At 31.7% G+C, this 16764-nt stretch overlaps 2 protein-coding genes across 4 annotated transcripts; both read right to left on the reverse strand.

Annotated features, from left to right (window-relative positions):
* Positions 1-543: 543 nt before the first annotated feature.
* On the reverse strand, positions 544-6042 carry LOC123918691 (peroxidase 4-like). Of its 2 annotated transcripts, XR_006812872.1 has the most exons (5): positions 5699-5959; positions 4600-4791; positions 3933-4101; positions 1374-2676; positions 599-888 (listed from the first exon to the last, which is right to left on the reverse strand). XR_006812872.1 is itself a non-coding variant. In XM_045970813.1 (4 exons), the coding sequence occupies exons 1-4, from the start codon at positions 5906-5908 to the stop codon at positions 2285-2287; spliced, it is 963 nt and encodes a 320-aa protein (XP_045826769.1). In that variant the 5' UTR covers positions 5909-6042; the 3' UTR covers positions 544-2284. The 2 variants fall into 2 exon arrangements, 1 of the variants encoding a protein (XP_045826769.1); XM_045970813.1 differs by having other exon boundaries at positions 544-2676; positions 5699-6042.
* A 3816-nt stretch (positions 6043-9858) lies between these two features.
* On the reverse strand, positions 9859-12419 carry LOC123918456 (cationic peroxidase 1-like). 2 transcript variants are annotated; one of them, XM_045970517.1, is made up of 5 exons: positions 12108-12419; positions 11574-11765; positions 11025-11190; positions 10116-10527; positions 9859-10067 (listed from the first exon to the last, which is right to left on the reverse strand). In XM_045970517.1, exons 1-4 carry the CDS (start codon positions 12321-12323, stop codon positions 10142-10144), a joined length of 960 nt encoding a protein of 319 aa, XP_045826473.1. In that variant the 5' UTR covers positions 12324-12419; the 3' UTR covers positions 9859-10067; positions 10116-10141. The 2 variants fall into 2 exon arrangements, with proteins under 2 accessions (XP_045826473.1, XP_045826472.1); XM_045970516.1 differs by having other exon boundaries at positions 9859-10527; positions 12108-12418.
* Between the last annotated feature and the right edge of the window lie 4345 nt (positions 12420-16764).

Here is a 16764-nt window from a genome sequence, read left to right on the forward strand (position 1 = left end):
AGAAATTGCATGTCAGCATATACAAGAATCATCGTTAAGGGAACGACTAATGACTAACTATAATGATTTAAGAAATTTGAGAGCAAATGGATCCTTATAGTTGCAACAGTCTAGCAACGATTATTAAAGGCAATGATTATGGAGTACTACTTTGTATCTTCTTTCTCGTTCAAAATATTACAATAAACAATATCAACTAACAAATTCAACCATACCCTAAAACAAAGAAGCTTAAGACCAAAACCGAATTGAATTCAAAAGCATTCGAGTGGTAGTATTATGAAAAGTAGGGAAATTTCAAAATACGAAGATCAGACGGTTTATATCATGTGGTGTGTCTAAATATTGTGCAAATATAATGATAATGTCATAAACTCACAACCACCATAATAGATTTCACAACTGTTGTCTCCGTGAGCATAACTTTACTTCGATTAGTCTCCGGCAATGATGCAAAAAACTTGACACGCTCGCAAGTGCATGAGTATGTCGTTGTAATAAAAAGAGTATCGAATCTACATAGATTAAGAAGAGACATGGTAGAACTTTACTTAAAGGAAATAACAAGATTAGAGAAATATATATTAGAAATTTAGAGAATATTTGGAAATATGTTTTAGTTTTACGAAGATTTGATCAAGCAAAATATAAATCACCCAAGATCATGAATTTCATCACAAGCACAAAATCCCAACCCCTTTCAAACATACATTTGTCATGTGAAAACCCTTTTTAAAGCAAGATATAGATGTGACTCCAATGTCCCTCTCACAACAGGTATTTGATACGGATTCCGTCACTGCAACACAACGATAAGCGTAATACGCTGGCCATAGTTGTAGGGAATCATGGCACCAACTTCTCCGATCTGGTAACTTCATCGATGCCCTAAGATAAGCAATAAGATTATAAGAACATCTACAAACATATGGTATACTTGCTATGGACTACTCTCGATAACTTTAAGGTGTTGGTGAACAACTCACACTTAGACATCATGAGCAACAACCTAACTAATCTAAACTATGAACAAAAACAGAAAAATCACTAAGAACAATTTTATGGAAATATAGGAATTTGATACAATGCAAGCTTGACGAATTTATAAAGAAAGAGCCAAAACTGATTTTTGGCTTCAGCACGGCCGTGGGGAGCGCGCTTCAGGGCGTGTCTTGGATTTCCGATTTGTCTGGCACAACCATGACTAGCCAGGCACGACCGTGGTCAGGTCTCAGGATGCTGAAACTTTGTCTCTTCACATTTTTAATCCTTTAGTAACAGTTCCTTTTGTCATATACCATAAATTTAACACATGCAATGAATTTCCACTAGCACTTCATTAAGAATGCTCTCCCATTGTTTTCATGAAATACCTTAGCCAATAAGTCATCATAATGGGCCTTAAAAGTACACAATTCCTTTTATTCATGTATTTGAACCTACAAAAGATAAAACATAGAAAATGTAGTAAGAGAGTACTAATAACTTGACTTATAAGCAAGCTTTAGGGTCAAGTTAACATGTGCCCTTCAAATAGTAATTATAATTTGAACAACTCTTTAGTAGTATTATGTTTTTTACAGTATATATCAAGTGATTCTCTTGAGACATGATCATTATAGAAGTTTTGGTGTTGAGAGATGAAGCAAAGAATCAAGATTTTGATGGTACAAGCTCCTGTCTGTTGTGCCTGCGCAACCTGGCCACGTCTTGCACATAAATGAAGGGAAATTGAAGACCTGACTTCTGCTGGTATGCCTTGCGCAAGATATTCTGTGCCGTGCGCATGTGCTTTTAAATGAGGTTTAGAGTTAGTAGATGGATGAGGGTCAATGTTTGTTTTTTGTAAATTTTTGGAGGTTTATGTGGTTTGGCTTAGGTGTTTTGAGTTGTTTTAGGCTTAAAAGAGGGTTAAATTTATGGTTTTGGAGGGGTCTGGAGCTGCCACGGCCGTGGCCCCGTGACACGAGTCACGGTGACTCCCAGGGACAATTTTATTTCATTTTTAAGAACATTTTATAGTGTCTTTAATTTAATTACACTAATCAAACTTTTTAAGTGTAGTTGCAATTCTGCAAATGCAAACCAATTAAGGTGTCTTATACTTGATACATATACATAATACATCAACCCCTCTTCTTATGATAATTTATTTAATACAATAACAGGACTATATATATATATATATATATATATATATATATATATATATATAGCACCACCTTTAAATTGAACCGAACAAACAACACATAATTTTTGCAACATATAAAATCACTTATCTCTTCTAATTGAATCTCCTGCAATTCTTCCTAATCTCTCCTTGTTTCCCAATTAAAGGCTTATTATTTCCCATCTTAATCATTGCAGCAACAAAATCAGAATCAAAGGCTTTATCATTCTGACTATAAGTTTTAACAATTGAATCAGTGGATCCACCATTGAAGAGTACTTGATCAGAATGAAGTAATCCTCTTTTTATAATGAGATTCTTGTAGTAATTATTGTCAAAATAAGTTGGAGTTCTAAAATCTAGATTTGCTAGATTATTGTCTCCTAAGCCACTTTTCTTTGGACAATTATTTTGCCTTATCTTAGCAAATGTATTGTCAATGTTGCTGTCATTGTATATGTGGTTTCTGAAACTTGTACATCTTGATTTCCCTATTGTGTGTGCCCCTGAAACCAAACACATGATAAAGTAATTAACATGAACAGAATTATTCAATAATATATTTTGTGTTTTGACTAAAAATAGATAAACATTTGAAATTTATTCAATAACATGTTTACCCTTTTTCTTGTAGTTTTCTTTTCTAGATTTTATTTTAAAAATAATATTGGTTGGTTCTACGATATCCTGTCTTGATTGTGATCCATCGTTGATTGGTATCTAAAAATTGTTCAAATCAACGGTAAATGACTCTTTACTTCTTCACCATTGAGACATGATTTGATTGATGTTAGTTTGACAAAAATAAGGAAAAATAAATATGTTTTCTTTTAGTTTTGTCAAACTACGGTCGACCATATAATCATCTCAAACTTTATAATTAAGGAAGACCGAATATATTTACTTTTGAAAGTCAACATTAGTCATGGTTGATGTTTGATTTTTTTTTCTTTCTCTAAAATTAACTTTCTCTTTCTCATAAAAATACTATTGGTCTGTTCTACGATGTATTGTCTTGATTGTGATCCATCATTGATCGGTATCTAAAAATTGTTCAAATCAACGGTGAATGACTCTGTCTCAAGAAGTAAAAGCTTAAGATCTTCTTTGTCCTCACCATTGAGACATGATTTGACTGATGTTAGTTTAACAAAATTAAAGAAAAATAAATATGTTTTCTCTTAGTTTTGTCAAGCTAACGTCAATCAGGTAACCACCTCAAAATTTACAATTGAGGAGGACCGAATACTTTTACTTCTGAAAGTCAACATTAATCATCGTTGAAGTTTGAATTTTTTTTCTCTTTCTCATAAAATTTCTTTGAAGTATTGCTAGTTATATTTTTTATTTTCCTTTTTGTGATGAAAATTTCTACAGTACATGAAATATAAATAGTTGTTATTAGTACTTGATTTACTTTATTCTCCCCAAAATTGAAATATTTATGAATCGATGATAGACACATCTAATTTCAATTGGTTGAACACTATTTTCTTTTGGTACAAAATTTTCTATTTCCTTAATGGCATGACTTTAATCTTGTTATAGAGAATGACCTAACTTTAAGCTTATAAAACACTTCACAACAATATTACTATTATGTAGTTGGTTAAATGTCCCATCCCTGATTATTATTAGGTAAAACTGTTGTTACATGCAAAACCATAACTAAAATATGTCTCCCTCCCTAAGAGACAATGATTAATAATTGTTACAAATAATGGAAGAAAGAAGTGAGAAGTTAAAAAGTGAAATATATTACCAGATAAAGCAACCATGTCCTTGGCAGAAAGTCCTTGAGCTTGAAAAGTTGAGATAAGGTTAGTTAGGTTAGATGTAGGAGGTGGAATAACACCAGTGTTTGCTGCAGTGAAATTAGCTGTCCTTGAATCTCTTCTTCCAACTTTTACATTCCAAAATGGCCCTCCAAGCTGCAAATTACAACAAATGTCAATAATGTTTGCTTAGCCTAATTTAATTTGTCCATGACTTTTTTCGTCAATTATCCGGTGCATGTTCGAATTGACGGTAAGTTTGACACAATTATGATGATTTTGCTGAAACTCTACAGTATAATTTTTGCCTAAATCGTGGTCGCCCAATGCGATATTAATAAATTATTAAAAAATAAATGACTAAATCGAAGCTAAAAATGAACATAATGTATCCCAAGAGAATATCTTAATTGGTAGATACATTACATTATATATGCAGGTGACTGAATTCACACCCGAGAATTCTACAATTATTGACGTAACTAAATGGGCGTATTTCTAACCATTACAATACTTACCCAAAAAGAAAAATGAACTTAAAGTACTAAAAGCATAATCATATCCAAAAAATTGTCAATTATATGTATAAAAAGTTAGTGATAAGAAAGTTGGTAAAGTTTAGTGTGATAGGTTATATAATTTTGAAGTACTTACAATGAGAACAGAGTCACGAGCAGTAATGGCCACAATATCAGCACATGAGACCACACCAGGGCATATTGCTTCGACCTTAGATTTTATAGCATCAATTAGTTCATAACCTCTCACTGAATTGTTGTTAGGAGCTGCAGTTTTCTCTCCTTTGAAGGATGAAGTGTCATCAAGTAGTATTGACCCATCACAACCCTGTTTTTTGTTTTCCAAGAAGCATAATCATACAATAAATAAAATGTTAGAGAACATTATTACTAATACTATAATTGATTAGATTAAAATTGGATATATTTTGAAGCTTAATTAATAGGCCAAGTCTATTAAGCACCCCTAAAAATGGGGGTTTATTGTGCACCAAACCATTTTTACTGCACGGTATCATGACAACCGATGCGATACAAGCAATTGGACTTTTGCATGGAATGGAAATATTAAAAAATTGTAAAGAAAAAAAAAATCTAATTGTACCACCACCAACGTATAGAAATACAAATTGATACAAGCAGAAAGGACCAACTAATGGTAACGGAGGAAACGTAAGGAATTAAATTGACATGTTTTAAACGTAAGAGACTAAATTGAAACCTCAAATGTGTAGTTAAGCCTTATTCCGGTCCATCTAATATGAATCCGTTTAATGATAAATATCATAGTATTTATAATAAGTTTTAATAAAATATTAGTATTTTTTTCTGGCCACTAGAGTACTTGACAAAAAAAATAATTATATTTTTCATTCATTTTTTTATTATAATATTTATTTATTTTTATTAAAAATGGTAAATGTCCGCTCTTTAATTTAAAAAAAAAATCATATTTTAAATTAATTTTAGTTAGATGTATCCAACAATGTGATAAGTTGGATACTAAAGAATTCACCTATTTGAAAAACCAACTACTCAACACTTAACCAATTATTGTCAAACCGTATCCTAAAGTTATAAGGCAACAATTATTTCCTTTCATTCCACAGTTTTTCATGGTTGTCACAAATAAGAAAACATATTGACATGCAAAAGTTAGCTCAATAAATCAAATCTACCATGAAAAGAAAAAATAAATCAAAACCTACAAGAAGGATATATAGCAAGAAAATTACATCAACAAAGCAGTCGTGGAAGAAGAGGCGAAGGAGAGATGCACCGATTCGACGTTCTTTAGCCACAGCTGATCTAACAACAGATTTAACCGTGTCAAAAACTTTGGGACATTTGTTAGAATAAAAGTTCTCAGAAAGTTGAGCTGAAGAGGTCCCTATAAGAAGGAAGATCAATGCTAATGCAACATAAGAATTAGGAGAATGTGCCATATTTTCTGTAGAGAAGATGATGAGTTTATGTAATTTGAGAAATTGTGTAGATTACACTTTCTAATATATATATAGAGAGCGAATGAGAAAGACAAAAATAGTGCATAGTATAATTGGAAACATAAGTGATCAGTAAATCTTCTACAGTCACTAGACTAAATTTATAGTGTTTCAGATTTCCCAAAACTGATCTGGACCGTCCACCGATCAGAGATCGACAGTTGAGATCGTTTTATTTTATAAAACTGGTCGGATCTCAAATCAATGGTTTTGATCAATTACAGGGTAAAACTGCGTACATTTATGGTAAGATCATTTTATTTTAACATTTTATCATTTTATTTTATAAAAATGGTCGGATCTCAAATCAAGTGTCATTTATACACATAAAGAGATACTTTTGCCTAAAATATTAAATCAAATATTTTATCCATTTTATTATTTTTTTTATCCATTTTATTTTATTATTAGATAAAATGTCTTATTGTGTGTGTTTAAAGACTATACGTTAATTAATTAATTAAGATATTAAACTCAAGTGGTTAATTTTCTTAGAACGAATTATTCAGAAAAATCTGAGTTCAATTCGTAGTAAAAGTAATTTTTATGAGATTTTACTTACTTTACTACCGAACTTTGAATTACTGAAACAATTTTTTCTTAAAAACAAAGGGTTAATAAAAAAAAAAATCACTATAAATTTGATCATATGATCTAAGTCTTGAAAATGTGATTTGAATTGACCAGTGTTGATAAACTATGAAATAATTTTTGCCTCATCAAAGTTAGGGAGGATAATCTTTTTCTAAAAAGTATGTGGGGGTAGCATTTGGGTTATGTAACGTGCTATGGTTGACAATTCAAAGAGTTGCAAAAAGTTAACATCTAGAGAAGGATATTTGTAATAGTAAATTAATATATATTGCATTTCATTTTTTAGAGCATAAAAAATACATCACAAATGTTAGGTAAGACCTGCCATATATTTTGAAAATATTGAATAATGTTCTCATTTTTAATTTCAATTATAAAAACATATAAGTAACTAAACTAATTATTTAACCGTCTCTTATGTAATTTCGCGATAATATTCATATAGCAGAAAAAACTCTTTCAATTGTTGTAATTGCCACAAGTAGTATAAAAAATAACTCTAAAAATAAATATACCAATAAATAATTAATTTCTTTTTGATTGATAAGAGACTTTTAGAGAATAATATTTTCTAATCTCATCTCACTTGGATGATAATCTAAAATTTTTAAGCCATATTATATGTCCAATTTTTTATATTGTTACATTCATCAAGTACCTTAGAATTAGGAGTTGATGATTACTTTAAAATTTTTTTTTTTTTAAAAAATCCATTGCTTATGGCAAGAAATAAAATAAAAAAAAAACACAATTGAAGAGAATACTTGAAGATGACAATAATTTTCACCATCACGCAATTGTTTTTGGTCAAATTTGTATCCCCCGGACGCATAGTTGGTCTTTATCATTCTCTCATACTCTTAGAGAAGAGAATAAATGTGCTGATTGGTTGGCTAAATATGGTGCTCAGTCAAACGTTAATATTAAGTTATGGATTTCTCCACCTCCGCAAATAGCACATGTGCTGTTTACAGATACAACGAGTGTCTTGAGGCAACGTCCTTATTAGTTGTCTTGTTATCTTTTTATTTTCCCCTTGTTAAAAGAAAAATTATCATACTCTATATTCAGTGCCTAGATTTAAGAACACAAAGAACACTCATAAACAGGTACAACAAAGAACCTATAAAACATAAAAATGCTAGGCACCGCCCCAAGGAGTGGGTGGAGTATAACTTTTAAATTCACAGAGCAACTTTTTATTTTATTAGATTAGATGATAAATCGATGTGTGATAATTAGCTGGTAAAAGTGTCAATATAGAAAAAAGAAAATTTCAGAACTATGTGTGAATTGAAAAAAACTTCAATTAATCCCACATTGGTTGGCACATACAAATGAGTAGTGTTTATATATGAAAAAGTCACTATTTGATGTGCGCTCTAAAGGGTACTCAATTTTGTCTTGGGCTTTGTGATATATAAATTTTTTAATACCCAGAAATGGAAAAATAATTAATAATTATTTTTTCGCTACCCAATTTTGTAAACGGGGCACACCATGTTGAATATCACACACATGCGCGCCGCCGTCAGGCCGGATTTGGGCTTAGTGATAGTATTAATTTTTTAATACCCAGAAGTGGAAAAATAATTAATAATTATTTTTTCACTATTGTGTGCTGCGTTTCAAATTTCGCAACGGATATGTGTTGAGTCATCACATATCTGTTAAGCTATAATAGAGTGGGCTAAATTTTCTGGCCACGTTTTAGTTTGCTGGCCGATTTATTCACCCACGAAATCCTCCCATTCGGTTCCTCACTTACTCTATAAATACACTTCAGGTCTCACGGTTTTGTTGTCCTACTTTTTCTGCAATTTTCGCAACTCTCCTTCTCTCTCAATTCATTATTACTTAAAAATTTTCGTTCTTGTTGCTTCATAGAGTGGTTGTTGCTACATCGAATTGATAATATTATTATCAATATTAGACTGGTTCTACGAACCATTAAAGATGTTTTTCTGTCAGTTTTCTACAATGCAGCAGTAGACAGTGGCGGAAGTGAGAAATTTTTCCTGGGTGGGCCGTTAAAAAAATTATAATATATAAATTAAATAAAAAAATAATAATTTATATTGCATATAAAAATTTATGTCATAATAAGCAATAATTTGATAATTGAAAAATTAAATTATATATCTGAAAATAATACTCTACATATGTTAAGTAACTTAAAATCATCAATAATTAACTTTGAACTATTGCTTGCATAATTCTACAATAAAAAATTTATAGATTGAAATTTATTCATCAATAAATATAAGATAATTTTACATGGATCAATGAAATTGAAAATAATTATATTTTATTTTTTTGGTAAAAATAAAAACTGTGAATTGATATATCGTATGAAAAACATTAATTTTATAATTATGTTTTACGTGGTCTACTAAGATAATCATTTTATCCTTAAAGGTGTGTATTAAAATTGATTTGTTTTAACAAAAAAAAGAAAGAAATAAAAAAAACAGAACAAGAAGAAAAACTATGGAAGGCGTGGTTCGAATACAAGACCTTCATCTCATGATTACTGGACACGCGAAAACTTCTGACCGCTGGGCTAACTTCCTAAATATAGTATTATAAATATGTTATTTTATAAAAAATTAGTATTTTAGTAATTTTCTATATTTTGGGGGAGGGTTGTGGCCCACCTCAGCCCTCCTCTAGTTCCGCCACTGACAGTAAATGAACGGTGTTCAGTGAACTTGACGGTTGCTAGTCTATCTTGTACAAATTTTTGGGTAATACCGTGAAACGTCTTAAAGAGAGCGTATCAATCCGCGACTCGGCCAGTAATTTCTGTAGTGCTGTTTTTAAAATCGAATTTTTCTAAATGGAAAAATAACATAAATTGATCTTCGTTTAGAATATACTCTCTTCTTGTAGTGCAAGAAACCCCTTCTTCACTAACAACTTCATATCCAGAGCCCTTTGGTTCATGGATTTAGAGGCACATTGATCTTGTGTTGTTCTTGTATCGAAAGATCTTGGCTTTCCCGACAATCTTCCAATTCTTGATGGTAAGAACTAGGAGCTAGGACAGCTTCAGATGAAGGCGGCTGTATTTAGATTTCAAGATTGTCTTGAAGTAGTCACCAATGGTGTTACATTACAGAGTTAGCTGCAAATATTTTTAGTTAGCATTTTATTATTGTAAATTAAGTTACTTTTTGTACCTATCAATTGGCTGTGAAACATGAGGATACTAACATTACTCTTGTTGTTGTCAATCATATGGTATATTCGTTTCACCGGAACCTATTAATTTTGAAGGCAAAATCAATTCTATTTCGTAAAACAAAAAGCGATAGTGTGTTTTTTGGAAGAAGAACAATATCACTCTATTTAACTATCCATTTTATAAATTTATTGAGAACAAGAACAACATCTGACTTACAACCACCACACCTTATAATTCAGATTCAGAAAAACATTAAACTAGACACATACATGATACAAGGAAATACCATAATTATAGACTCTACTAAACAAGCATGATTTCTTCATCATATTATTACATTAAATTTTGTAACTAAACAAGCATGATTTCTTCATCATATTTTCTATGATTAGTTAGTTAATTTTGTGGCAATTAGTACGAATCTGGCCATTGTTTCCTGTTAAAGGGCTAAGGTTTCCCATTTTCACCATAGCACTAGCAAAATCTGCAGAGAAAGTTGAAGGGCTAGTGCTATAAGTAGTGACTTGAGAGTCAGTAGAACCACCACTAAAGAGTTGTTGATCAGAATGTAAAAGTCCTTTTTTGTTAACTAGATTCTTGAAATAAGCATTGTCAAATAACACATTGGTTGTAACATCAAGTGAGGTTAAGTTGCTATCACCACCAGTGCTTGGACAGTTTGATTTCACTGAGGTTGCAAAATTTGAATCAATGATTGTTTCGTTATAAATCCGCCCCCTAAACAACTGACACCTGGCTTGTCCTGTTGTATGAGCTCCTATAGATGCAAATTTAAGGGGAAAAAAAATCATTAGGTAACTTTATTCAAATGTGAAAATTCATTATGTAACATAATCTTAATAATGTATTTAGGAATGGTTCACAGATTCAACATCGTTGATTTTTTATTTCTCAGTGGCCGACTGCAATTGAGGTTTGTAATCGCAATTGATCATAGTTCCATGAGGGTCACAACATGAGCAATATTGCGGCCGCAATTTAAAAATTGTATCTTATATACTTGCAAGACTATTTTAGAGAATTTTTCAAAACAGTTGATGACTTGTACAATTGTTTTAAGCTTATTATCATAAGCTCCCCAAGGCAGCTTACGAAAACAGTTTAAATTTATTTCATCTTTTCTTATAGAAATAGCGAAATAGCTTATACATAAGCACTTATCATGATAAAAGTTCTACCATAAGCTACAAATTAAGTTGTTATATGTTTATCTAAACATGCCCTTAATTAATTAAGAAATATGAGCTTAATTACCTGAAAGGACAACCATCTCTTTGGCGGTAAATCCCTTATTTGAAAAAGCAGATATGAGGTCACTAAGATCCATTAGAGGGGATGGAATATCACTAGTGGCAGTATCTTTACTTGCAGTTGTTGAATCTCTTCTGCCTAACCCAACACTCCATGATGGACCACCCAACTTCATATAATAAATTGTAGAAAAAATGTTAGTTAGTTAAAGTTAGCTTTAAATTAATCATATCTAGAAATATTAAGGTTTGAATTTTATGTCACAAAATTCAAATTGTCAACCTATGATTGCTACATATTAAAAAAAAAAAATCTATATTCTGCAAGTGGTTAATGAGTTCCCTGGAATGTATCTTTCTGAAGAACCGAGTTTGATTCCTGATGAAAATAAATTTTGGTCAGACTTTACTTATCTTGCGGCCGAATTTTGGTTCACCGGAGCCCCCTTACCAGATGGTTTAAAAGAAATATGAAATTGAGGTTTTTTTATTTTTTATTTATCTTGCATATTACTGTATTTTGTACAAGTTCTTATGAATTATTGAAACTTACTGCTACAACAGCATCGCGAGCAGCAGCAGCAACAATATCTGCACAAGAAACAATTCCAGGACAAGCAGTCTCCAATTGAGTTTTAATATTGTCAATCACTTCGAAACCTCGCAGAGAATTAACATTTGCACCGGCTGATTTCTCTCCGGTGAAGCTTGAAGTGTCATCTAGGAGGACTGATGCATCACATCCCTACAAGTTATAAAACCATCATTGAAGACACAATTTTCTCTACAATTTATAGATATATATGGTTCTAATTTTTAAATAGCTGTCTGCAACTATAAGTGCGGCCACAATATAACGATTTTAGAAGTCTCCAAAAATGCAATTCAACCGCAGCAGCAGTCGCATTTCCCTACATTTAATTTTAGTGTAATATATTTAAAAGCTCGTAGCGTAAATATAACTGCAATTTAAAATCATGATCACATCGGTATTATTGTAATTTTATGTAAGTCAAGACATAGGCATGTTGATGCAAGGAAAGTGGACATATGAATAATGCATGCACTTATATGCGCGAGAAAGTACATTAACAAAGCAATCATGGAAATGAAGACGGAGCAATGAAGCGCCCATGCGATGCTCTTTCGAAACAGCGCTACACACTGCAGAATTTATGATAGAGAGGGCTTTAGGGCATGTTGAGCTATAGAAATCTGAAGATAGTTGAGCAGAGGACATAGCCAACAAGGAAAACAAAATAGAGATGCAAAAAATGTTACAATGTGAGTGGAATAAAGCCATTTTTTTGAAAATTAAAAACAGAACAAGAATCACCACTAGTGAGAAATTAAATCAAGATTAATTAGTACTTGTGATTCTGTGAATAAGCACTGGTGCTTGAGCTTAATTTATAGTGTGGCATTTGTCTCTGGATAGTGGATATGATCAACTTTGGTCAAAGGAGTAGAAAAACACACTACATGCAATATTGGATTTCAACCAAATTTTCCCCTTTTGTCAATTATTATTGATTATTGATAGTTGGTTGGCACTAGCTTATTTTGATTTGTGCATCAGTATTTTGAGTTTGTTATCCACATTTTATTATTATCATAAAAAATTCATATTTTTTTTGACAAAAAAAAAAGGAATTATTAATTTTTTGACAAATAAAAAATTCATTTTTAATTTTATTAAAAATGGTAAAAATATATTGTTGAACTGTTTTTTAAAGATTCATATTAAACACACTCTAAAAAGAAAATTATACAATTGTCATTTAGAATTTAGACTGGAAACTAAATGAAGATTTTTTTTTTTTTTGAAATACACCAAATATACACAAGAAATAATTTAGACATACATGCAATGTCTATTTTTGTTCAATGCTCGACATTATCTTAGAAATGGATATTGGGCCTAACTCATCCTTACAAAACCGGCTTGTAAGGTGAGGATTGCCTCTAGTATATAAACACTTAGTCAGGCCATCTCTCAACCGATGTAGGACTCTTAACACACCCCCTCACGCCCAGCTGTTAAGAGTCCCACATCGGTTGAGAGATGGCCTGACTAAGTGTTTATATACTAGAGGCAATCCTCACCTTACAAGCCGGTTTTGTAAGGATGAGTTAGGCCCAATATCCATTTCTAAGACATTATCTCCACATCGACTATAAATGAAAAGAGTAGTGTTAGATATATAAAAGAGGTCTCTGAATTTCTCAACAGTCATATACACATTCATTAGTGATTTAAAACAATTTACATGGATGATTTGTTATTAGAACACCAACTTCGAAGCATGCATGAATTAATAATCCTAAGCATGCATGGTGGTCCCATATATATCCTTTTTTGTCACAAAATTGCAAGGGCCGTTTTCTTTAATTCTTTTATAAACTATTGTTGTTTGGAATGTGAACACATAGTCAAAGGAATCAAATTAGTAGTCAACAAAATTATATTCAAAACTTGGTTCCAAGTTTTGCTGTTCTGCCAAACTACAGAACATTCCAAGAGTGAGATAATATTAATTATAAATGCAAATTAAAAGTAAACGGCATATACAATAAAACGTCCAAAAGGTTCATATTTGAAACTAGTTTATCTATCATATTATATATTCATGAAATGCATCATAAGATGGCTTTGTCCAATGAATTAAATTAGCAGGTAGTGTATATCATGATATATAATGATCTTTCGTTGCCACCAATTTGTATGTCTTGTTTAAAATAAAATAAAAATTATCACCGCACGCAATGGACACTATGATGGAATGAAATGGATTACCTGCTGTTACAACAGACCGCTCTAACAGATTGGGACCGTCCGATTTAAATGGACGATCGAAATTGCTTTTCTTTAATTTTATTATATGAAATCTGAACTGATAAATTTAATATTAATGACTGTGATCTCTTACAACATCAAATTGTGTTGTTTTTTGAGAGCAGACAATCAACATCATGAAACTTCAAACTTCAAACAACTTTAATATTTATTCTCGCGTCTCACTTAAAAAAAAAAAAAAAACTATTCTCACACCTAAAGTGGATTCTAAGTCAATTCTCATATTGCAATACTTAATACTCTAATGTAGGGATGTTCAAAAATACAGTTAACTGAAACAAATAGTGAATCAAACTGCATTGAACCATTTGATATGGTTTCAAACTGAATCACTTTTAAAAACCAATTTATAATAGTATTAGAGTCTAATACTATGCTAAATGGATGAAGGAATTTCTACACACAACATCTCGAGAATTTAAACAACGTGAGACTCCAATGAGCTTCAAATACAAATAACATGGAACAAATATTAAGTGACATTTATGTTAGTTCAGGAGGATATCTTGATGGAGAAATGTCCTGGTACACCTTAGATATCGTATTTATAGCATATTATAATTTATGTGTTGCATCTATTGTAGAATTTGTAGTGGAAAGTGGAAGCCTTTAAACATCGAATGTTCCTGAGTTCAAGTGAATGTCACTGCATCAACTATCAACTAATGAGTAATGACTTATGAGTTTCATTTGAAACCCCAATAGTATTTGTCAACTTTCTTTTAAATTTGTTCTAGCTGCCGAAATGGAAAATAAGATGCAAGACAATGACACCTTACTTGCCCTTCCCCAATACCCCACTAAATTTCTATATGTATGTACGTACATACATATAGAAATACTTAATTACCTCTTAGCATTTGAAATTAAAGCAGCAATATAATAATATAATTGTTCTGATATTCAAACATATACATGATTAATCAAGCCATTGAGTTTAAGTAATTAATAAACTCTCTCTAGCAGGAATTGCTCGGGAGATCACTCGAATTCGATTTTTAGTGAAAATAATTTTGGGTCAGATTTACTTACCTGACGCCCGAACTCTGAATTGTCGGAACTCCTTCCTTTGCATGGTATGTATCGGTGAACACTAATTTTTTTTTTAATAAAAAAATTATTTTAAAAAATATAGAAGAATAATTTTGTAACATAAATATAGAATTATGTCATTAACAAATTTGACTATTTTATTAACCACAAAAATAATATAAGAAATTTAGTCAAACATAATTGTTTCTGATTTCAACAATATCCAGTGTCAACATGGAAAGAAAGTAGCCTAAGCTCCACAGTTGATGTTCTATTGAATTAACCTCAACAACTCGTGAAATTTGACTAATGGCTGAAGTCCTTATAGGAAATCCTACAACAATTTATACTAATTTAATTAGTTTTCTCAAAGTATTTCAAAAGATTACTTTTTAAACTAAAAAGTATTCAACCCTCAATACCAAACAAATTATTTAACCCTCTTTTCTTGTGTTTATTTCTCTCAGTTTCAAATACTTCATTTTTTCTTTTATATAAATTTCTTATATTTTTGTAATATGATCCTTCAAATAATTAGCATCACAATAAATATTTTATCCAACTAATTAAATATATGTAAATAAATTGTTTCTTTTACGGTTATTAAAAATTTAGGTTGTTACTTCATGCTTTTCCATCAATCTAGACATAAGATTGGTGGGGTTTTGGTGTTGGGTGACGACTCTCCTTTGGGTTGAGTTTGCTCCTCTTATTTCTTCCATTGTCCATTTATTTTCTTTGTTATCAGCTATATATTTTGATTCTGTTTTTGTGTTTTCTTCTTTGTGAGTACTTCCGGTATTCCTCATTATATTGTTTTCTTCCCGTGCTTTGTGTTAAGAACAAATGGCCAAGTCAATTTTATTGATCACACAAACCTTGCTTATATAGCAAGTCATTACAATTGGGCCTAACACAACTATATTGGGCTTAAGCTAATCAATGCCCAATACCACAAACACATTATACAACAAACTCTCCCCTAATTGAACAATCCTAAGAGTTCAATTAAAGGATACTTGACAAGCAAGCTAAACAATATTCACACACAAAAACTGAAAAAATAAGCAAAGCAAAACAAGTAAAAAACTGCAGCAATCCAAGCCATTCTGCAGCAAGAGCAAAACTGAAGCACATCAAGCAATCAAATCAAGCAATTCTGCAGCAATCATTTCATCTCCATTCCTAACCCACTTCTCAATTTCAGAAAAGCATCCAACTTCAAAGGTTTAATCATGATGTCAGCCAACTGGTCTTGTGATTTGCAATGTTTGAGTTCAATTGTACCATCCTTTGTAAGATCTCTCAAGAAGTGAAATCTCACATCAATGTGCTTACAACGACCGTGCATAATGGGATTTTTAGACAGCTTGATGGAGGAGCTGTTATCACAATAAATCTGAGTGCAAATCTTCTGATTCTTAAGCAAGTAGCTTAGTATACTTCTCAACCAAACAGCTTGGCAAGCACATGCAGCAGCAGCAACATATTCTGCCTCTGTGGTGGACAAAGTGACAATAGGTTGCTTCTTAGAAGACCAAGATATGGCTCCTGATCCAAGCATGAATACAAACCCTGTGGTGCTCTTCCTGTCATTCACATCACCAGCATAGTCTGAATCTGACCATCCAACTAGCTCAAAACCCTTCTCAGTGTCACACCTGTACATGATTCCATTTGTAAGTGTACCCTTTAAGTACCTCAATATTCTTTTGACTGTTGTAAGGTGCATGTTTGTAGGCCTTTCCATATATCTAGCTACTAGACACACTGAATAAGCCAAGTCAGGCCTTGTAGCCAACAGGTACATTAGGCTCCCAACTATCTGCTTATACTCTCTTGCATCTGTAGCATC

Source organism: Trifolium pratense, linkage group LG3 (assembly GCF_020283565.1).
Source record: "Trifolium pratense cultivar HEN17-A07 linkage group LG3, ARS_RC_1.1, whole genome shotgun sequence".
In the NCBI taxonomy this organism is placed as follows: Eukaryota; Viridiplantae; Streptophyta; class Magnoliopsida; order Fabales; family Fabaceae; genus Trifolium; species Trifolium pratense.